This window comes from Procambarus clarkii, chromosome 14 (genome assembly GCF_040958095.1).
Source record: "Procambarus clarkii isolate CNS0578487 chromosome 14, FALCON_Pclarkii_2.0, whole genome shotgun sequence".
NCBI lineage: Eukaryota > Metazoa > Arthropoda > Malacostraca > Decapoda > Cambaridae > Procambarus > Procambarus clarkii.
Window position 1 is genome coordinate 42701209 of NC_091163.1, and position 24046 is coordinate 42725254.

At 45.5% G+C, this 24046-nt stretch overlaps 1 protein-coding gene across 12 annotated transcripts in view; it reads left to right on the plus strand.

The window, feature by feature from the left end:
• The window catches only part of Gcn5 (Gcn5 acetyltransferase), a 287084-nt gene that overhangs the window by 149557 nt on the left and 113481 nt on the right, over positions 1 to 24046 (plus strand). For all 12 annotated transcript variants that reach the window (XM_069324558.1, XM_069324554.1, XM_069324559.1 and 9 more), the window contains one exon: positions 16386 to 16549. In XM_069324558.1, the coding sequence (XP_069180659.1) occupies positions 16386 to 16549 (164 nt within the window). The remainder of the gene's footprint in view (positions 1 to 16385; positions 16550 to 24046) is intronic.

Consider the following 24046-nt stretch of genomic DNA (forward strand, 5'->3'; position numbering starts at 1 on the left):
GACGAAAGTGAGTGAAACCTCACTGTAAAGTGAGGTTTACAGTACAGTATTCCCTTATCTGTCCACCCTCACTCGTCTTGTTTCATCACAGAAAATGCATATAAGAAGATTTCAACATATTAGCTAGCTATTCACGCTTCAGCCTTTAAATTAATTTACAAAGATACGTGTGCCACAAATCGGTGAACGAAAATCATTGAAACTCAGTCGTTCACTTGTGTGGACGACTCTGGCTGGTGTTTAGTTTATATGCGTCACTTCTTGTGGACCATTCTGGCTGGTGTTTGGTTCATATGATTCACTTGTTGTGTGGTCCACTTGTGTGATCCAACTTGTCTTATGAAGGAATTATTAATTGTAATCTGTGATAGAATGAAACAGTTTTCCACCACTCTGTGAACTCTGTCCCAACATCGTAAGCTTGTGGACCACTTGTGGTCCACTTGTGTGGTCCACTTGTGTGGTCCTCTTGTGTGGTCCATTTGTGTGATCCAACTTGTCATATGAAGGAATTATTAATTGTAATCTGTGATGGTATGGTAAAGTTTTCTACCACTGTGAACTCTGTCCCAACATCGTAAGCTTGTGGACCACTTGTGGTCCACATGTGCGGTCCACTTGTGTGGTCCACTTGTGTGATCGAACTTGTCATATGAAGGAATTAATAATTGTAATCTGTGATAGAATGTGAAAGTTTTCCACCAGTCTGTTAACTCTGTCTCGATGTCGTAAGCAAATCCGAACATCCCCCGCTTCGGTGAACCATTGTTCGTCGAACCTGGTGAATAAATCCGGCCTGAAAAGCGTGCGAACTAGCCGGAGATTCGTTGAATCGGGGTACGTTGAATCGAGGTTGTACTGTACTTTACTCCAGGCATTTGAAATACAACTCCACTTGGGTGCCAAAATTGCTAATTCTCTGAAAGGAACTGGAGGCAGTAACCCACTAGCTTCCCTTCAGTTTTATGAAATCTCAGTTGACACCACATATGCTGAGAGACCCATCTATGTACAAATATGGGTGTAGGCTCTGGTGTCCACATCAATTGATTTCTTGATATGTACCCATGATATAGCAGTGGACTTCACTTGGGGAGTGGTATGTAGTTAACACAAAAAGGACCATTTCCCCTCCCTGCGGACACATGTAACACTTCACCCCTCTTCACAACCCCCCCATCACCACCTGGTGTATGCTGACTGGCCTCATATTGCAGTAATGAATATAATAAAACTAGAGGCTCAGAACATAAGCCATTTAATATCTCCAAGACTTCTGTTTTGCAACTAGCATTTGCTTTTTAGATGTCTGAATATTTAACCAGTCATCATCACTAATTTCTTTCTAATTGAGAGTCTGGGTTGAGAGTTAGATGCCCCAGCCACAGCATATATCATGGTGAAGAGGGAGTTGAAGTGTCCCTAGAGTGACTTTCTCTGCTGTAGTGACACCATCAGTATTGTCCCTTTGGGAGTAGCAAGTTACACTTGAAATGGATTTAGCAGTTGGCATAGGGGGACCCTACTTCTGATGCCTCTGTTCACCTAACAGTAAATAGTTATGTGGGAGTTAGCCAACTGTTGTGGGTTGCATACTGGGGAATTTTAGTAAGTGGTCTAATATGACCTCAATAAGCTGAACAGATTTCCTGGTATAACAATATGAAACTCTTTGCACCACTACTTTTTAGATACCAATATGTATTTGGTACACTCACTCCAAATTTCTATACCAATTAATTTTTGTTCCATGCTTTACCTAAATATTCCTACCATTTTTCCGTCAATTTTTCACTTCAACGCGTTTTCCAGAGTTTTTGTTGTGTAGAACGATTTCTTGCCATCCCTTCAGTTATATGCTACTTATGATTGTCTTCTTGCCATCCCTTCAGTTATATGAGGTAGTTATCTGAGGCATTGAAGAAAAACAGAATGCTGATGTGATATACATGGACTTCGCAAAGGCTTTCGATAAATGTGACCATGGCGTGATAGCACACAAAATGAAGTCAATGGGAATAACCGGTAAAGTAGGACGCTGAATATTCAGTTTTCTGTCAACAAGGACTCGGCGAATAACGGTCAACCATATAAAATCTAGTTCGAGAGCAGTTAAAAGCTCTGTACCTCAGGGTACAGTCCTTGCACCGCTGCTTTCCCTTATTCTCATATCAGATATAGACAAAAATACAAGTCACAGCTTTGTATCATCCTTTGCAGATGACACAAAAATCAGTATGAAAATTACCTCGGCTGAAGACATTGAAAAACTTCAAGCTGATATTAATAAAGTTTTCGACTGGGCATCAGAAAATAACATGATGTTTAACAGTGATAAATTCCAGGTACTCAGGTACGGTAAAAATGAGGACCTTGAACATAATACAGGGTACAAAACACAATCAAATGTGCCCATAGTAGGAAAACAGCATGTAAAGGATTTGGGAATAATGATGTCTGACGACCTAACGTTTAGGGAGCATAACCAAGCAAATATTGCAACAGCCAGAAAAATGATAGGATGGATTACAAGAACTTTCAAATCCAGGGATCCCATCACAATGGTTGTACTCTTCAAGTCACTTGTGTTGTCCCATCTTGAGTACTGCTTAGTACTCACTTCCCCCTTCAGAGCAGGAGAGATTGCTGAAATAGAGGGAATACAGAGAACATATACGGCACGTATAGACGCGATAAAGCACCTAAATTATTGGGATCGTCTCAAAGCTCTCCACATGTACTCTTTAGAAAGGAGACGAGAGAGATATCAGATAATATACACCTGGAAGATACTGGAGGGCCAAGTACCAAATCTACAGAGTAAAATAACAACGTACTGGAGTGAACGATATGGAAGACAATGCAGAATAGAACCAGTGAAGAGCAGGGGTGCCATAGGCACAATCAGAGAACACTGTATAAACATCAGAGGTTCACAGTTGTTCAACACCCTCCCAGCGAGCATAAGAAATATTGCCGGAACAACCATTGACATCTTCAAGAGGAAACTAGATTTATTCCTCCAAGGAGTGCCGGACCAACCGGGCTGTGGTGGGTATGTGAGCCTGCGGGCCGCTCCAAGCAACAGCCTGGTGGACCAAACTCTCACAAGTCAAGCCTGGCCCCTGGCCGGGCTTGGGGAGTAGAAGATCTCCCAGATCCCCATCAACCAGGTATCAACCAGGTATCATATGCTACTTATGATTGTCTTCCTGCCATCTCTTCATTTATATGCTATTTATGATTGACTTCTTGTCATGGTGGAGGAAGAGCTTGGACATGGGGAAGATACCAGATGTGCTTAAATCAGCAAACATAGCCCCCTCTACACAAAAGGTTTGCCACCAGACTAGTACCCGGGCTGAGAGGTATGAGCTACGAGGAAAGACTACGGGAATTAAACCTCACTTCGTTGGGAGACAGAAGAGTTAGGGGGGACATGATCACCACATTCAAGATTCTCAAGGGAATCAACAGGGTAGATAAAGACAGGTTATTTCACACAAGGGGCACACGCACTAGGGGACACAGGTGGAAACTGAGTGCCCAAATGAGCCACAGAGATATTAGAAAGAACTTTTTTAGTGTCAGAGTGGTTGACAAATGAAATGCATTAGGAAGTGATGTGGTGGAGGCTGACTCCATACACAGTTTCAAGTGTAGCCAAAGAGCCAGAGCTCAACCCCCGCAAGCACAATTAGGTGAGTACAAAGGAGGGTGCAAAGCATTGACAAAGAATTATAGACAAGTTCCACTAACGTCCCACATAATAAAAGTATTTGAGAGAGTGATCAGGAGTCAGGTCACTAGTTTCATGGAAACCAATGACCTCCACAACCCAGGCCAACATGGATTTAGAGTGGGAAGATCATGCCTCTCACAGCTACTTGACCACTATGACAAAATCATTGAGGCATTAGAAGAAAACAGAATGCAGATATGGTATACACAGACTTTGCAAAGGCATTCGTTAAATGAGACCATTGAATGATAGCACACAAAATGAGGTGAATGGGAATAACTTGTAAAGTAGGACACTGGATACTCGGTTTTCTGTCGAACAGAGCACAAAGGGTAACAGTCAACCATATAAAATAGAGTCCAAGCTCAGTTAAAGGCTCTGTACCACAGGGTACAGTCCTTGCACCACTGCTTTTCTTTATTCTCATATCAGATATAGACGCAAATACAAGTCACGTCTTCGTATCATCCTTTGTAGATGACACAAAAATCAGCATGAAAATTACCTCTGTTGAAAACATTGAAAAATTACTAGCAGATATTAATCAAGTTTTCGACTGGGCAGCAGAAAATAACATGATGTTTAACCCTTATACTGCGCCACACGTCACTCGACGTGTTGAGTAACGTGCGCAAAAGTGCGCATCACGTCATATGTGTTGGAGTACTACGCAAGATTTAAACGGCCCGTTCGGATACACGAGGTTCACCTCACCTTCGTCAGGGCTCTTATAAACAGAAGCCATTAAAAAAAAATCATGGGCAACATTCCCGGGTGTGAGAGCCTCGGTACTGAGTGATCCACCAAGACTGGCGCACGCAGCATGAGCTCACATCACTGCTGTTCAGCTTGTGACCATAGCATTGCCTAAAAATGTCAAAATATATATGTACATGCTATTATTTAGAGGTGATAGTATTACAGAAGACCCCTGACTGATTAAAATAACCAGGATTCTGATAATAGCATGATTGTTGTGATAATTAGCGCTGTAGTGGGAGGAGTAATCTTGGTGGGGAGGGAGGTAGCGTTGTCTGCTGACTCTGTGTGACCACCTTTTACTGTCTGGACTCACTATACCAGCTTAGTGGTTCACTATAGTGAACAAAACATGCAGATACCTGGTTGATACCTGGTTGATGGGGTTCTGGGAGTTCTTCTACTCCCCAAGCCCGGCCCGAGGCCAGGCTCGACTTGTGAGAGTTTGGTCCGATAGATACTTACTTAGATACTTACTTAGAGATACTTATATATAACATCTGTATATAGTAAATAAAAGCAAAAACAATATGGTTGGAGGAGAATGTTGGAGAGTCAGGTGAGGGGAGGGAATGGCGGCCAGTGGCTGGCTGGCTGGTGTGCCGGCCACTACTTGCTACTTTTTGACTCAACATACCAACTTAGTGGTTCATTATGGTGAACACAAATGTAGATACTTATATATAACATGTATATATAGTGTAATACCAGCAAAAGGAGTGTTGGGAGAAGCCATTTTGGTGAGGGAGGTGGCGACATCTACATGACTTGTCATGCTGGGGTAAGGGTGGCCACTATGCTCTTTGGGCACTATACTGGCTTAGTTGAACAGTTATGGTGAACAAATCATGTAGATACTTATATATTATGTGTGTATATAGGGTAATAACACAAACAGTATACCTTTTATACTGTATAAAGGTGCAAAGACATGCTACTAAGTGGCTCCCAGAACTGAAGGGCAAGAGCTACAAAGAGAGGGTAGAGGCATTAAATATGCCAAAACTGTAAGACAGAAGAAAAAGAGGTGATATGATCACAACATACAAAATAATAACAGGAATTGATAAAATCGATAGGGAAGATTTCCTGAGACCTGGAACTTTAAGAACAAGAGGTCAGAGATATAAACTAGCTAAACACAGATGCCGAAGAAATATAAGAAAATTCACTTTTGCAAACAGAGTGGTAGACAGATGGAACAAGTTAGGTGAGAAGGTGGTGGAGGCCAAGACCATCAGTAGTTTCAAAGCATTATATGACAAAGAGTGCTGGGAAGACGGGATACCACGAGCGTAGCTCTCTTCCTGTAATTACACTTAGGTAATTACTGGAAGGAGGAATGTTAGTGCGTCTGGCCTTGAACCAGGGAGGGAGGGAGGGAGGGAGCATCAGTTGTGTGTGGCCACCTGTTACTGTCTGCCATCACCATACAAAATTAGTGGCTCTCTATGGTGAATACAAATGTAGACACTTGTATATAACGTGTTTATATAGTGTAATAACAGCAAAAGAAGTGTTGGGAGAAGCCATTTTGGTGAGGGAGATGGCATCATCTTCCTGACTTGTCATGCTGTGTAAGGGTGGCCACTTATGCTCTTTGGGCACTATACCAGCTTAGGTGAATAGTTATGGTGAACAGAACATGTAGATACTTATATATAATGTCTGTATATGGTGAATAAAAGCAAAAACAGTATGGTGGGAGGAGGAAGTTGGTGAGGGAGGGAGTGGTGGCGAGTGGCTGGCTGGCAGATGTGGCGTCACTCCTCATTGCTTTTTGACTCACAATATCAACTTGGTGGTTCGTTATGGTGAACAAAGCATGCAGATACTTATACATAACCTGTGTATATAGTGTAATAACCAACAAAGTATTTGTTTAATGTTTTATGAACATAATAATTGAATCAGCAATGTGCACACCATTATTTTGAATACAGCGATAATTCACACATTTTATTATATAAATATATCATACTACACACTATTGAATAATATCACAGCAAAAGTAAATGAAGAAAAAATCAATCAAGAGAGACATTGAAATAATTAAGTGATTATATCTTTGTGGCAATTCCCTCCTGACAGTTGGGGTGAAGCAGAATGCACCCGACGCTTGCTGAGTCAGCACCTCTTTTTTTTTTTTTTTTTTGCCAGACTTCCCCGCCCTATTGCGGCCAAAATATGCCACTTACGATTTTTTTTATTATTTTTCCCGTGATCAGGGAACACAAATTAACAGGTTTATAAGAAAAACTAATTTTTTAAATTTATATTTTTATGCGCCTGTGGGTGACAAAGGCCAAATAGCCCAGAACAGCTTGGGAGGTTAACAGTGATAAATTCCAGGTACTCAGGTACGGTAAAAATGAGAACTTTAAACATAATACAGGGTACAAAACACAATCAAATCTGCCCATAGTAGGAAAACAGCATGTAAAGGATTTGGGAATAATAATGTCTGACGGCCAAACGTTTAGGGAGCATAACCAAGCAAATGTTGTGTCAGCCAGAAAAATGATAGGATGGATTACGAGAACTTTCAAATCCAGGGATCCCATCATAATGGTTGTACTCTTCAAATCACTTGTGTTGTCCCATCTTTAGTACTACTCAGTACTCACTTCCCCCTTCAGAATAGGAGAGATTGCTGAAATAGAGGCAATGCAGATAACATATACGGCATACATAGACACAATAAAGCACCTAAATTACTGTGATAGTCTCAAACCTCTCCAAATGTACTCACTTGAAAGAAGACGAGAGAGATATAAAATAATATACACGTGGAAATTACTGGAGGGCCAGGTCCTAAATCTACACAGTAAAATAACAACATACTAGAGTGAACGATATGGAAAGAAAATGCAGAACTGAACCAGTGAAGAGCAGGGGTGCCATAAGCAACATCAGAGAACACTGTGTAAACAGCAGAGGTCCACGGTTGTTCAACGTCCTCCCAGCGAGTATAAGAAATATTGCTGGAACAACCATGGACATCTTCAAGAGAAAACTAGATAGTTTTCTTCAAGAAGTAGCGGACCAACTGGGCTGCTGTGGATATGTGTTCCTGCGGGCCGCTCCAAACAACAGCCTGATGGAGCAAACTCTCGCAAGTCAAGCCTGTCCTCGGGCCGGGCTTGGGGAGTAGAACTCTCAGAACCCCATCCAGCAGGTAGCCCTTCATTTATATGCTACTTATAATTATCTTCTTGCCGTCCCTTCATTAATATGCTACTTATAATTGTCTTCTTGCCGTCCCTTCATTTATGCGTTACTTGTAACGATCATCTACTGAGCGTGTCTTTCGTCAGCTTCTTGTTAAGCTCTGGTTATTGTGTTATCATCATCTATTGAACGTGTTGTTCTTTGGTCTCTGGTTCCATGTTGTACACTTTCCTTTTTCTTTTCTCTGTTTTTTACTTTTTTACTTGAGTTTATAGTATTGATAATAAATTAATATTTTGTATGAATTCTACATTTAGTCATTAATTTGCTGCATAAATTTGTGTTGTTTTCCTCATTGATATTTATTACTAATCTTATAATATATTAGAGTGCTGTCTTGCATTTTTTTTTTTTTTTTTGATGGGGGATTTTATTGAACAAGTTTGTTTTGATTGTGTTAATTGTTTAAAAAAAAAAAAAGAGCACTGAATATAATGAAATTCCTCTTTTTGGATGAGCCCTTATGGCTCCCTGAAGCAATCTCACTGAGATGGCTCCCAACTACTAGGTCACATCAGCCACGGAGCTCCGACCTACCGTCCCCCAGAGCCAGAACCTGGCCACCCACACAGAGCCACAGAGAGTAGGTGACACTCTGCCACCCCACTGGGAAAGCATTCACAGTGTCAGCACACTAGTACAAATTACTGCTGGGTTCAAAAGAACTGAAGCCTCAAAAATTGCCAAACAAACTCCAAACTATTTAAACAATGATCAACCCTCGAAACTAGCTGAAGCTCTTTTGAACTAAACTACGCCCCCCCCCTCCTACCCCGGTGCCCAAATAACCAGAGTTCCCCCCAACGCTCCCAAACCAGTTCTGGAGATGTAAAACCACAACCACCAAAACTGGTATAGGGTGTAAGGGAGCCAATGGGGCTCATTCAGAAAGAGTTATCTCATTTCATTCAATACTGGCTTTCTGAGGGAGCTGCTTGGGGCTCCCTGAAGCTAACTAACCACAGGGCAGCAACCAGGGAGTAGAAGAGACTGTGACAAAGGCAAGACCTCTGATTGAGAGAAACGGCCTAAGGCAATACAGGCATGATGAGACGCAGTGACATTGACCAAGTGCCAGGCTGCCAAGATCCCATTAGACCCCTTAAACTCCCCTGTGCCTAAATGTCAGAGTGGGACATGTTGGCAAAGACAGCCACAAATACAGTATACAGTACTTCCCAACATGATGGTCATGAAGGTAGATAGCAGGCTGGCTAGGTTAATAACATTATGGATGACCTGGAAATGGGAGCTTTAGAACAGGGGGGGGGAGCCAAGGAGACAGGATCAACCCACAAAGCCTCCATAGAGGCAATATTGGTGGCATGAAGGTAGCAGCAAAGAACTACCACCAAACACAACAAATCATTAACCTCCAGCCGAAGTAATCAAACACCAATCACCAAAAGCCCCTGCCGAATACCAACCAACTCATTCTTCACCAGAAAAGAAAAAGGCTGCAAATGAACAAAATGACACGGCCATATGAGGAGAATCTCCCTGCCTCTGAAGAAGAGCATGACGCTCTCCAACCCAACAACTAGAGGTGAGAGCCAACAGAAAAACCACTTCTAAAAAAAGTTCCAGACTGAAGGGGAAGCCAGAAGCCAAGAGGAAGAAAGAAAGAAAGACAAGGAAACAGACAAGTGACCAAGGTGATGCAGGAGGAGCATAAGCAAGCTGGAGGTGAAACAGAGCACCAGCCAACTTATGGAATGGTTTGAAGAAATATCAATAGTGAACTCGAGCAACAACGGGTCTGTCAATGCCAAACAATAAGAGTTGACAATATGAGGCATGAGATGCCAGTCAAGAGATGACTAAGAAGGGAAAGCACAACCTGAACAGAGACAGGAAAAAGAAGACAGAGGGAGCAAAACAGGTAAAATGGGAGCCAAGTGACCCCATACTGCTGCCTCGAGGACAAACACTGGTGGGACACCATTAACCCAGCCTCATGCTTGCCATACAAATGGTCAAAGAGACGACTCAGAATGTGTAGAGGGACGATGGGAACAGTACGTGGAGGGACGATGGGAACAGTACGTGGAGGGACGATAGGAACAATACATGGAGGGAAGATAGGAACAATATGTGGAGGGAAGATAGGAACAATACATGGAGGGAAGATAGGAACAATATGTGGAGGGAAGATAGGAACAATACATGGAGGGAAGATAGGAACAATATGTGGAGGGACGATGGGAACAGTACGTGGAGGGACGATGGGAACAGTACGTGGAGGGACGATAGGAACAATACATGGAGGGAAGATAGGAACAATATGTGGAGGGAAGATAGGAACAATATGTGGAGGGAAGATAGGAACAATATGTGGAGGGAAGATAGGAACAATATGTGGAGGGAAAATAGGAACAATATGTGGAGGGAAGATAGGAACAATATGTGGAGGGAAGATAGGAACAATACATGGAGGGAAGATAGGAACAATACATGGAGGGAAGATAGGAACAATACATGGAGGGAAGATAGGAGCAGTACGTGGAGGGAAGATAGGAACAATACATGGAGGGAAGATAGAAACAATATGTGGAGGGAAGATAGGAACAATACATGGAGATAAGATAGGAACAATACATGGAGGGAAGATAGGAACAATACATGGAGGGAAGATAGGAACAATACATGGAGGGAAGATAGGAGCAGTACGTGGAGGGAAGATAGGAACAATACATGGAGATAAGATAGGAACAATACATGGAGGGAAGATAGGAACAGTACATGGAGATAAGATAGGAACAATACATGGAGGGAAGATAGGAACAGTACATGGAGGGAAGATAGGAACAATACATGGAGGAAAAATAAGAACAATACGTGAAGGGAAGATAGGAACAATACTAAAGGAAAGGGAGGAACAATACGTGGAGAGAAGATAGGTACAATACATGGAGGGAAGGTAGGAACAATACGTGGAGGGAAGATAGGAACAGTACATGGAGAGAAGATAGGAACAATACGTGGAGGGAAGATAGGAACAATACGTGAAGGAAAGGGTGGAACAATACGTGGAGGGAAGATAGGAACAATACGTGAAGGAAAGGGTGGAACAATACGTGGAGGGAAGATAGGAACAATACGTGAAGGAAAGGGTGGAACAATACGTGGAGGGAAGATAGGAACAATACGTGAAGGAAAGGGTGGAACAATACATGGAGGGAAGATAGGAACAATACATGGAAGGAAGGTAGGAACAATACATGGAGGGAAGATAGGAACAATACGTGAAGGAAAGGGAGGAACAATACATGGAGGGAAGATAGGAACAATACATGGAGGAAAAATAAGAACAATACATGAAGGGAAAGTATAAAAAATACGTGGAGAGTAGGTATTAACAATATATGTGAAGGGAAGAATGGAACTAAAGATGATATAAAGTGTGGAGCATTACAGAAGGGTGAACATGAGAAGGGTGGAACAATACATAAAGAGAATAACAAAATGTGAAGGGAAAGGAGAAACATGTGAACAAAAGGATGGAACAGTACACGAAGAGAAGGGTGGAACAATATGATAGTATGGATGGAACAATATGAAGGGATTAGTAGGGAAGGGATGGATATGTGAAGGGCAGGGTGGAACAGTATGAAGGGAAAAGTGGGATATATGAAGAAAAGATGGAATAATGTATACAAATGGAAAGGTTGAACAATATATTCAAAGGGATGGATGGAACAGTATATGAAGAGAAAATGGAACTATATATGAAGAGAAGGGTGGAACAGTATTTATGAATGGATGAAACAATATAAGAGAAGAGAAGAAGAGGAACAATATTTAAAAGGAAGGGTGGAGTGATTTGTAGTGAGGAGTGGAATGGTATATGAAGGGAAAGGTTGGAGTGTAGGATGGAATGGGTGGATCCATATGAAGGGATGGGTGGATCCATATGAAGGGATGGGTGGATCCATGTGATGGGATGGGTGGATCCATATGAAGGGATGGGTGGATCCATATGAAGGGATGGGTGGATCCATATGATGGGATGGGTGGATCCATATGATGGGATGGGTGGATCCATGTGATGGGATGGGTGGATCCATGTGATGGGATGGGTGGATCCATGTGATAGGATGGGTGGATCCATGTGATGGGATGGGTGGATCCATGTGATGGGATGGGTGGATCCATATGAAGGGATGGGTGGATCCATATGAAGGGATGGGTGGATCCATATGAAGGGATGGGTGGATCCATGTGATGGGATGGGTGGATCCATGTGATGGGATGGGTGGATCCATATGAAGGGATGGGTGGATCCATATGAAGGGATGGGTGGATCCATATGAAGGGATGGGTGGATCCATATGAAGGGATGGGTGGATCCATATGAAGGGATGGGTGGATCCATATGATGGGATGGGTGGATCCATATGAAGGGAAGAGTGGATCCATATGGAGGGAAGAGTGGATTCATATGAAGGGAAGAGTGGATCCATATGAAGGAATGGGTGGATCCATATGAAGGGAAGAGTGGATCCACATGAAGGGATGGGTGGATCCATATGAAGGGAAGAGTGGATCCATATGAAGGGATGGGTGGATCCATATGAAGGGAAGAGTGGATCCATATGAAGGGAAGAGTGGATCCATATGGAGGGAAGAGTGGATCCATATGAAGGGAAGAGTGGATCCATATGGAGGGAAGAGTGGATCCATATGAAGGGAAGAGTGGATCCATATGGAGGGAAGAGTGGATCCATATGAAGGGAAGAGTGGATCCATATGAAGGGAAGAGTGGATCCATATGGAGGGAAGAGTGGATCCATATGAAGGGAAGAGTGGATCCATATGAAGGGATGGGTGGATCCATATGAAGGGAAGAGTGGATCCATATGAAGGGAAGAGTGGATCCATATGGAGGGAAGAGTGGATCCATATGAAGGGAAGAGTGGATCCATATGAAGGGATGGGTGGATCCATATGAAGGGAAGAGTGGATCCATATGAAGGGAAGTGTTCAACAATATATGAAGGTGTGGAACAATGTATGAGGAGGTGGGGACCAATGTATGGTGTGGAACAAGGTATAAAGAGAGGAGTGAAACAATGTATGGAGGTATGGAACAATGTATGAAGGGAGGTGTGGAACAATGAATGAAGGGAGGTGTGGAACAATGAATGAAGGGAGGTGTGGAACAATGTATGAAGGGAGGTGTGGAACAATGTATGAAGGGAGGTGTGGAACAATGTATGGAGGGAGATGTGGAACAATGTATGAAGGGAGGTGTGGAACAATGTATGAAGGGAGGTGTGGAACAATGTATGGAGGGAGATGTGGAACAATGTATGAAGGGAGGTGTGGAACAATGTATGAAGGGAGGTGTGGAACAATGTATGAAAGGAGGTGTGGAACAATGTATGGAGGGAGATGTGGAATAATGTATGAAGGGAGGCGTGGAACAATGTGTGAAGGGAGGTGTGGAACAATGTATGGAGAGGTGTGGAACAATGTATGGAGGTGGGGAACAATGTATGAAGGGAGGTGTGGAACAATGTATGAAGAGAAGTGTGGAACAATGTATGAAGGGAGGTGTGGAACAATGGAGAGAGGTGTGGAACAATGTATGGAGGTGGGGAACAATGTATGAAGGGAGGTGTGGAACAATGTATGAAGAGAAGTGTGGAACAATGTATGAAGGGAGGTGTGGAACAATGTATGGAGAGAGGTGTGGAACAATGTATGGAGAGAGGTGTGGAACAATGTATGAAGACAGGTGTGGAACAATGTGTGAAGGGAGGTGTGGAACAATGTGTGAAGGGAGGTGTGGAACAATGTATGAAGGGAGGTGTGGAACAATGTATGGAGGTGGGGAACAATGTATGAAGAGAGGTGTGGAACAATGTATGAAGAGAGGTGTGGAACAATGTATGAAGGGAGGTGTGGAACAATGTATGAAGGGAGGTGTGGAACAATGTATGAAGAGAGGTGTGGAACAATGTATGAATGGAGGTGTGGAACAATGTATGAATGGAGGTGTGGAACAATGTATGAAGAGAGGTGTGGAACAATGTATGAAGGGAGGTGTGGAACAATGTATGAAGAGAGGTGTGGAACAATGTATGAAGAGAGGTGTGGAACAATGTATGAATGGAGGTGTGGAACAATGTATGAAGAGAGGTGGGGAACAATGTATGAAGGGAGGTGTGGAACAATGTATGAATGGAGGTGTGGAACAATGTATGAAGTGTGGAACAATGCACATGAAAAGAAGAATGGAACAGTATATATGTGGGGGAACAATATAGATTTAGGGGTCCCGGTATAGATTTAGGGGTCCCGGTATAGATTTAGGGGTCCCGGTATAGATTTAGGGGTCCCGGTATAGATTTAGGGGTCCCGGTATAGATTTAGGGGTCCCGGTATAGATTTAGGGGTCCCGGTAGTACAGTTGGGTTCGTTCTCAACGCACAATCGAGAATTCCAGATTCGAATTCCTGGGCGGGACGGAAATGGTTGGGCACATTTCCTTTTACCTAATGCCTCTGTTCACCTAGCAGTATGTATGTATTCAGGAGTTAGTCAGCTTCTTGTGGGGTGGCATCCTGGGTGGGGTCAGTAATTACACCTGGGGGGGGTGGGGGGAGGGGAACCTCGATATAAGCCTAACATTTATGAATACACCCTGGCTGCCTGTCCCCCAACAGAATGAATTATTATTATTATTATTATTATTATTATTATTATTATTATTATTATTATTATTATTATTATTAAATGAAGGAACATTGAACAATGTAAAAAAATAATGGAACCATTTGTAAAGGAAAGAGTGGAACAATATATGAATGGCAGTGGAACAATATATGAATGGCAGTGGAACAATATATGAATGGGTAGTGGAACAATATATGAATGGTAGTGGAATATATGAATGGCAGTGGAACAATATATGAATGGTAGTGGAACAATATATGAATGGTAGTGGAACAATATATGAATGGTAGTGGAACAATATATGAATGGTAGTGGAACAATATATGAATGGTAGTGGAACAATATATGAATGGCAGTGGAACAATATATGAATGGGTAGTGGAACAATATATGAATGGCAGTGGAACAATACATGAATGGTAGTGGAACAATATATGAATGGTAGTAGAACAATATATGAATGGTAGTGGAACAATATATGAATGGTAGTGGAACAATATATGAATGGCAGTGGAACAATATATGAATGGTAGTGGAACAATATATGAATGGTAGTGGAACAATATATGAATGGTAGTGGAACAATATATGAATGGGTAATGGAATATATGAATGGCAGTGGAACAGTATATGAATGGTAGTGGAACAATATATGAATGGTAGTGGAACAATATATGAATGGTTGTGGAACAATATATGAATGGTAGTGGAACAATATATGAATGGTAGTGGAACAATATATGAATGGGTAGTGGAACAATATATGGATGGCAGTGGAACAATATATGAATGGTAGTGGAACAATATATGAATGGTAGTGGAACAATATATGAATGGTAGTGGAACAGTATATGAATGGGTAGTGGAACAATATATGAATGGTAGTGGAACAATATATGAATGGGTAGTGGAACAATATATGAATGGCAGTGGAACAATATATGAATGGTAGTGGAATATATGAATGGTAGTGGAACAATATATGAATGGTAGTGGAACAATATATGAATGGTAGTGGAACACTATATGAATGGTAGTGGAACAATATATGAATGGTAGTGGAACAATATATGAATGATAGTGGAACAATATATGAATGGTTGAATGGAACAATATATGAATGTAGTGGAACACTATATGAATGGTAGTGGAACAATATATGAATGGTTGAGTGGAACAATATATGAATGGTAGTGGAACAGTATATGAATGGTTGAGTGGAACAATACATAAATTGCAGATCAGTTGCACTAACATCACATATAATAAAAGTTTTTGAAAGAGTGATATGGAATCAAATTTTCAATTGTATGGAAAGCAGTGAACCTCACAACACAGGACAACACGGGTTTAGGGAGGGCAGAGCCTGTCTGTCACAGTTACTCAACCGCTACGACAAAATCACAGAAGCTTTAGAAGAAAAACAGAATGCAGATGTTGTGTACACAGACTTTGCAAAGGCTGCCGACAAATGTGACTATGGAGTGAATAAAATTGTGGGTTTTGCAAACTGTATAATTTTGGTGCCTGATCCTCCTCATTTACCTGTGTGAAGCAGGGAAAGAAATGGGGAGAGGAGAGGTGAGAGAGTTGTGGATATGGGAGAAAGATGGAGAAGTGAGAAAGGGGTGGCTATGGGAGAAAGGAGGAGAGGTGAGAGAGGGGTGGATATGGGAGAAAGGGGGAGAGGGAGGAGAAGGGAAAGGTGAGGGGGTGAGAGGAGGATGTTGGGGAAAGAAGGGAGGGATAGAGGAAGAGAGTGGAGGTGGGGAGAGAGAGACCCCGGGCAGAGCTGGGTACCCCATCAATTAAGATATAGAGTAGAAGGAAAATAGATTGTCACAATTATAATTTTATGTTGTAACTACATTTAGGCAAATATACATACAAATACACATTCAGGCGTACAGTATATTGTATATAATACATAGTTATATAAATGATTACAATTGTCCTTCCTTCCTTGATACAGCTTGAAGAACGAAAGGGTAACATCGAATTCCATGTCATTGGTAACTCCCTAACTCAAAAGGTTTCGAAACAGACAATGCTGTGGTTGATTGGTCTTCAGAATGTGTTTTCTCATCAGCTTCCACGGATGCCCAAAGACTATATAACACGGCTCGTGTTTGACCCGTAAGTAGCTCGTAACTGTGCACTATGAGATGTGTTTCTCTTTTTTTTTTTTTTTTTTTTTTTTTTTTTGTCTATTCTGTACTTATATTTTCTGTGAGGAGCCCCTTCAGCTCCCTGGAGCTATCGGGCTAATATGTGATATATTAGACTAGGGCATTAGTCAATGGAGTTTAGCCAGAACCTGGCCCCCCTCAGAGAGGCACAGGGAGCAATGGCCTCTGGAAAAAAACCCTGTGATTGGGGGTATTCCTTATCTGCCATCAGCTGGGGTTAGGCATCCAGTAAGGTAGGCATAACAAAACAGAGCCCCATTTGGTAGAAAATTGAAACTGAAGACCGAACTGAGAGGCAGAACTTCCCTAAACACCAAGGTAACACGTGAATGTCATGCTTCGCCACCGTGCCACTTGTCCGCGCAGCCCTCTCCTCCCTGGGAGGGGGAGGGAGGAACTCGCACGCATGCAAACCCATACACATGCTTCGCCCCTATGCTTCCTCGGGATGTTGGCCTTGTGTAGCTGCACGTGCAGGTCCCTACTCTTTCGGCATCTTTGGTAGCTGAGGCTTCCACGCCCGTGGGCATTTAACTTTGGTCTTGTTGTTCTTTTCCATTTTCGAGCTATCTTTGGACTGGCTTTAGGAGGATGTGGAAGCGTTGAGTGCCGGCCTTCGTCTGGTGCACTGGCCTTGGCGCCTCAGACATCGGCTGCACTTTTGAAGCTCATTGTGCTGGTTCTCGGGGAACCGGTGTGTCTGTTCTTTGCATCTCACCTTACGTGCTGGCAGGCTGTGCTCGCTCTCTCTTAGGAATCTGCTTCGGCCCTGGCTCTTAGAGTTTCGTTGCCTTTTTGTTTGTTGCTGTTTGCGGAGACGGCTGTTACAGTTTCTGCAGGCAGCTTTGTCTCGTTGTCGTCCTATGTCGGACTTGTTGCTTCTCTGGGGTGGCCGTTCTCGGCCTTCTCGGAAGGGTTGTGCCAGGGTTCAGGGTTCCTCCAGTCGGGATGGGCCATTGGTGCCATCTTCTGAGCCGGCACTTCCTTTGAAGCTGGTGTCATCTGGTCAGCTTAATTATCACTCTATTTGTCAACCGGCTTCTCGTAAGGGGGTGTCGGCCCTTTCACAGTTCGCCCCACTGACGGGGCCATGGAGGGGAGGCTCGAGCTCTTTGCTCATGCTTGGTCCCATGATTCGTAAGCGTTTTCGGGTCATTTCCTTCAGCTTGTGGTGGCGTTGAGTGGCACCTCCTCCTCCAGAACATTTGGGGCTCGCGGGACACACTCTTCCCCTGCGCTCCATCAGGTCATCTTGGAGTGGGTGCACTTGGGCATGGTCGAAAAGACTCCATCCCTCAGGTGGGTTTCTGGCTTGTTTCCAGTGCCAAAACCGGACTATGCAGATCTGTGGTTCATTCTGGACTTGTCCCATCTGAACCCCTGGATTCCTTGCCCCTGCTTTTGAATGACCACTCTGTCTCAGGTTTGGCTTCTGTGGGAGCTGGGCATCTGGATGGTGTCCTTGGACCTCAGGGATGCATATTGGCACCTTCACATTCATCTGGGATTCAGGGACTGGTTAGGTTTTGTTGTGGGGCATCAGGCTTACAGCTTTCGTTGCTTTCCTTTTGGCTTGAATCTGGCACCTCACATGTTCAGGCATCTTACCCAGGTCGTGGTGACCTGTCTGCATCTGTTAGGGGTTCGGGTTTTGGCCTACCTTGACGACTGGTTGGTGTGGGCTCCCAGGCGGTCTGCCTGTCTGCTCGCCAGGGGTGTGGTTCTTTCCCAGCTCGCTGGGTTCAGGTTCCTGGTGAACTGGAGGAAGTCCCATCTGGTTCCGTTCCAGGTTCGGTCCTGGCTGGGCCTTGTTTGGAACCCACGGACTGCTTCCATGTCTCTCTCCCACCGGAAGCATTGCTGCAGCTGGGGTCCCGCCTCCTGCTGTTTCTGGGGGGCTACCGGGTCACTCAGTGTTTGCTCGAGCAGTTGGGCAGTCTGGTTTGGCTTCGGTGTCTGTTCTGGTTCCTTCAGGGATGTCCCTTCCGCCTCTCTCGCGATCACTGGGTTTGGCCTCCGTGAGCCTTGTGTCGGTTGCTGCATCGCCGGCTTCCTCTTCGGGCTTTCCTACCCGAGCCCTCACTCGATGTGTTCATGGATGCGTCGTTTCTTGACTGGGGCATTGTGACCAGTGCTCACCATGTTGGCCAGGGGCAGCGGGGTTCGCCCTTCCATCGAGCTCATAGCACAGTGCGGGAGTTCGCAGTGGTTTGGCTGTCGCTTCGGAGAGTTCGGGTTGGTCGGGGTTCAACAATCCGGCTCCATTTAGACTGTTCTCCGGTGGTTCATTGCCTGAACCGTGGGAGTTCTCTTTGGTCCTTGGCTCTTTGGGGCTAGTTGCTTCGAGTGGTTCGTCTGCTGGTTTCTCGGGGTTTGGCTCTCTGTGCCATTCATATCCTGGGAGTGTTCAGTGTCCTGGCAGACGGCCTGTCTTGGTTCATTTCCCTGTCCACAGAATGGACAGCTAATGCTGACTCCTTCAGTTGACTCTGCCAGACGTATGGGATTCCTGAGGTAGACCTCTTGGCGTTGGCATAGTCTCGACGTTTCCCGACTTATGTGGCGCCATTACCCAACTACGGAGCCGTTTCGGTGGACACCTTTCAGCAGGACTGGTTGATGTGGGGTTACTTATATCTGTTTTCCCCGGTCCAGATGTTCTCTTCTGGCCTGGCTCAGTTGGAGTCTTACCATCGGAGAGTCGTCTTGGTGGCCCCTTAGTGGCTAGCCCAGCCTTGGTTTCAGGCACTGCTTGCTCAGTGTACGACCCCGGGGCATTTTGTGCAGCTCTGCCTCTTTCAGCAGATCAGACCGGTTTGGTACATGGCTGGTTCGGTCTACTCCTCTCTTCGTGTCTGGTCTTTTTTATGCGGGTTTATCACCATTTTTATGGTGATCAGGTGGCTTCGTTGATGGTTGACCCAAAGCTCGCAGGTTGACCCTGCGAGCTTCGTCTCTGCGACAGTATGAAGTTTTCAGGTGTTGTTTTTGCCATTCTCTCTCTTCGTAGGTTGTCTTCTATTTCTGATCAGGTTGTCATGTTCTTTCTTTCTTGGATTTTTCAGGACCATCTTTTGATGCCAAATACTGTCAGCTCGTATTGTGTGGCGCTGGCAGAGCCATTCCAGCTTGCATTTGGGGTGGCTATCACTTCTGCCCCGTTCCGTTAGCTTTTTCGTGCTATGTTTCACCTCCGGCCTGCTCATGCACCACCTGAGTCGTCCTAGTCCTTGGATAGGGTGCTCTCCTTTCTCTTCCTTGGTTCGTGGTGACCCCTTTGGTTCAAGATTGTTTTTCCAAGGCTGTTTCTGTTGGTATTGGCCTCTGGGGGTTGGGTTGGTAAACTTCATGCTTTCCTCCGGCCCTGGTGGTCAGTTTGTTCGGTTGCAACTGTCTCCTCGTCTGGCGAAGAACGAGATGGCCGCTTTCCGGAGGGGTCCTTGGGTCTTTGATACTTGGTTGGTCAGGCTTCTATTGTTTCACCTACCTTTCTGGGTCAATGGCAGAAATGACATACTCTAAATGTAGAGTGCTCATATGGCCATTGCTCCCTGCACCTCTCTGAGGGGGCCAGGTTCTGGCTCGTGGCCTTCGGTAGGCACTAGAACTCCCGGGACTGATGACACCAAACTAATATGGCACATGTCAGTTTGATAGCTTCAGGGAGCCTCCAGGGCTCACCCAGCAAATGGCATTTCATTACATTCAACACTGGTTTCTCAGGGGAGCCCCATCGGTTCCCTGGAGCTATTCACAATATATTAGATTTCTGGCATCAGTCAATGTGCATGGAGTTCTAGTCCTACTGGGGACCACGAACCAGCACCTGGCCCCCTCAGAGAAGCACGAGGAGCAATGGCCTATAGAAACCCCAGTGTGGTCGGAAGCATTCTGTGTCTGCCATTGATCGGGTCAGGCACCCAGAAAGGTAAGTATCCCAAAACAAATCCCTATTCTGGTGAAAACATTGCTAAAAATAGCCGAACGAGTGGACGGAACTCCCCAAATGAAAACAAGCAAACTAGCTTGATATAATCACGTTGCCGCGCCGCTGTCTGTGCAATCCCCCCTCCTCAGAAGGGGGAAGGGGAAGCCCCAGACCTTCATGCCGGCTACCCACCCTTCAGTTCTTGGCTGATGTGACACTGGTAAGATCGTGTGTCTCTGGCTCCAGCAAATTGTTTCAGTTCTGTGCCATGTGGTGTGGTGTGCTATCTCTAAGGTCGGTGTGCGAGCCAGGAGTAATTTCTTTAGAGGCAGGGGATTTGGAAGATAGCTCTGCCCCTGGTCCTCAGGGTGAGGTTCCCGGGGCAGGGGAGGGGTTGACATAGGGGCCTTGGGCCCCGTTGGACCCCGTTTGGGTTTTTGTATCCTCGGAGCAGGGCTTGGTGTTACAAGGAGTGGGGTTCTCTTATTCACCCTCCTCATACAAATTGGATTTGGCGTCTACCCCTCCTCGGGTTCGGTTCTGTGATCCTGTGATTTCGTCGGTTCCATCTTTCCGGAGATTTTTGGCCTCCCGCATCCCGCCCCATGTGGTGTGGAAAGGCCTTGCAGCTTATCTCCTGCACGACCCGGATTATGCCTTCGTAATGGATCCAAATTTTTTAGTGTATGGATCATCGGTTCCTTGCTGGGTTTGTTATGAGGTTCTGGAGTCTTCCTGGTTGGCAGACAGCCCCTTTTTCTCGTTGGAGGCTTGGCGTGCGTTCTGTCGGTCCCACATGCTTGAGTGGCAGGAAGCTCGTATGATGTTGCAGGTTTTCCTAGGGGCAATTTTGAGCATCTCGATGCGTGCTTGTTCGCCCCTGCTCTTCCACGGGATGTTAATGTGATGCAGCTTCATGTGAGGTTCCTTCCTTTTCGACTGCATTGGTTGCGGAGGACTTTGCATGTGCTGTTTTTTGCTTCCTGTCTTGCATGTTGGCAGGCAGTGCTTGCTTCTTTTTTGGAATCCACTTGGACCCTGACTCTTAGGTTGTCTGTTGCTGTTTGCAGAGTCTGCGGTTGTGCTTCGTCTAATTGTCATCCTATGACGGGCATGTTGGTTCTCCAGGCGAATCGTGGGGGGGCCTTCCCAGATGGGTCGTGTTAGGGCTTGGGGTTCCTCTCATCATGGTAGGCCAGTGGTGCTAGAGTTGGTACCGGCACAGTCTTCGGAACCCGCCGGGTTGGGTTTGGCTTCGTCAGCTGTTGCTGAGCTCAGCCTCCGGGGGCTTTGCGTTGCTTGCTGTGTCGCCGGCTTCCTCTTCGGGTTTTTCGGGGTTCAGTGCCTTGGCGCCTACCCGAGTCCTTCCTAGATGTGTTCACAGATGTGTCGTCTCTTGGCTGGGGCTTTGTGACCAGTGTTCACCAGACCAGCCAGGGGCAGTGGGATCTGTCATTCCGTCGGGCTCACAGCATGGTGCGGGAGTTTGTGGCTGTGAGGATGTCACCCTGGAAGGTTTGGGTCACTCGCGGATCGACGATCAGGTTCCATTTGGATTGTTCCCAGTGGTTCATTGCCTGAACCGCGGGAGTTCGATGTGGTCCTTGGCTGTTTGGGGCTGGTTTTTTCGGGTGACTCGTCTGCTGAGTTCTCAGGGTTTGGCTCTCCTGGCGGTTCACGTTCGGAGGGTGTCCAACGTCCTGGCAGATGGCCTGTCCCGGTTCATTCCCCTGTCCACAGAATGGACAGTCGACACCGACTCGTTCAGTTGACTCTGCCGGACATTCGGGCCTCTAGAAGTGAACCTCTTTGTGTCAGCGTGGTTTAGGCATCTTCCCGTATACCTGAAGCCATTCCCCGACTACGAGGCCATCGGGATCAGTGCTTTCAGGCACAGACCGGGCGAGGTGGGATTACCTGTACCTCTTTTCCCCGGTTCAGCTGTTGCTCCATGTCCTGGCTCACTTGGAGACTTACTAGGGGGGAGTCATCCTTCTGGCTCCATGGTGGCCAGCCCAGCCTTGGTTTCAGGGGCTGCTTGCTCGGTGTCTAAACCTGAGGGTCTTCCTGCAGCTCCGCCTCTTTCAACAGATCGATCCAGCCTGGTACGTTGCTGGTTCACTCTTCTCCTCGAGTCTTTGCGTCTAGTCATTCTGACCATAGTCTATCATCATTTGTATAGTGCGCAGGTGGCTTCATTGAAGATTTCCCACCTGCGTGCTTCATCTCGGTGGCAGTATGAAGTTTCCTGGTGGTCCTTCCATTATTTCCTATCTTTGTGTAGGTGTACTTTGGTCTCTGACAGTGTTGTTTTGCCCTTCCTTTTGCGGTTGTTCCAGGACCATCATCTTATGCCAAATATTGTCGCCTCGTATCGTGCAGCACTGGCGGAGCCGCTGCAACTTGCGTTCGGTATTGATGTTACTTCTGCTCCGTTCCGCAAGCCGTCGTGTGAGTTGTTTCACCTCCGGGCTGCTCATGCGCCGCCTAAGCCGTCCTGGTCGTTAGACTGGGTGCTCTCTTTTCTCTCTCCTCCTCAGTTTGTAGTGGCCCCTATGGTTCAGGATTTTTTTCTAAGGCTCTTTTTTTTTTTTTTCCTGTTGGCATTGGCCTCTGGGGGTAGGATCGGGGAGTGCTTTATGCTCTCCTCTGGGGCAGAGGTTTCTTCTCTTTTGGTCTTGGTGGAAGGTTTGTTTGTTTGCAGCCATCTCCTTCTCTTCTGGCGAAGAATGAGTCTGCTGCTTTCCGGATGGGATAATGTATTGTGTCCGGTTGCGGCTCTCTGCCGTTATCTGGGTGCCATAGCTTCGGTAGCCGAGGGCGTGCTGTGGGTTGACTTGATTTCCCTTCTTCCCTGTTCCAGGACGCAGGTCTCCCAGGTCGTCCACAGGGTTATCAGGTCTAGCCAGCCTGCAGTCTGTTCTTGTGCCCACGTCGTTCGTAAGTTTCCTGCCATGGCTGCCGTCTTCAGTAACATATCTTGGGTTGACATTCGGGCACGGGGTTTTTGGAGATTGAACAAGGTCTTGGCCACTCGCTACCTTGTCAGTGTTCCTGGGCCTTGTAGGGCCTGTGTCGTATTGGGTTGGCAGTTGCAGCCAGTTGTCTCGACTTCGAGTTAAGGAGCGAAGACCGACCACTTCCCTGGTAAGTCCCCGTTTTTGTCTTTGTCTTTGTCTTTGGGTAGTTAGCTCTGGGTAGCCAACAGGGTTCCCCCCAAGAAAACCACCGTTGAATGTAATGAAACGCCGTTTTCTGGGTTTTCTGTTTTTTTTCTGCGTTTTTTCGCATTTTTGACATCCAGCCTTAAGAACTGAAGGGTGGGTAGCTGGCATGAAGTTTTGGGGCTCCCCCTTTCCCCTCCCTGAGAGTGGGAGGCTGCGCAGACATCGGCGCAGTAATGTGGTGACATCATGCTAGTTTGCTTGTTTTCATTTGGGGTGTTCTTTCCACTTGTTCGGCTCATTTTAGCAATGTTTTCACCAGAATTGGGGTTTGTTTTGGGGACACTAACCT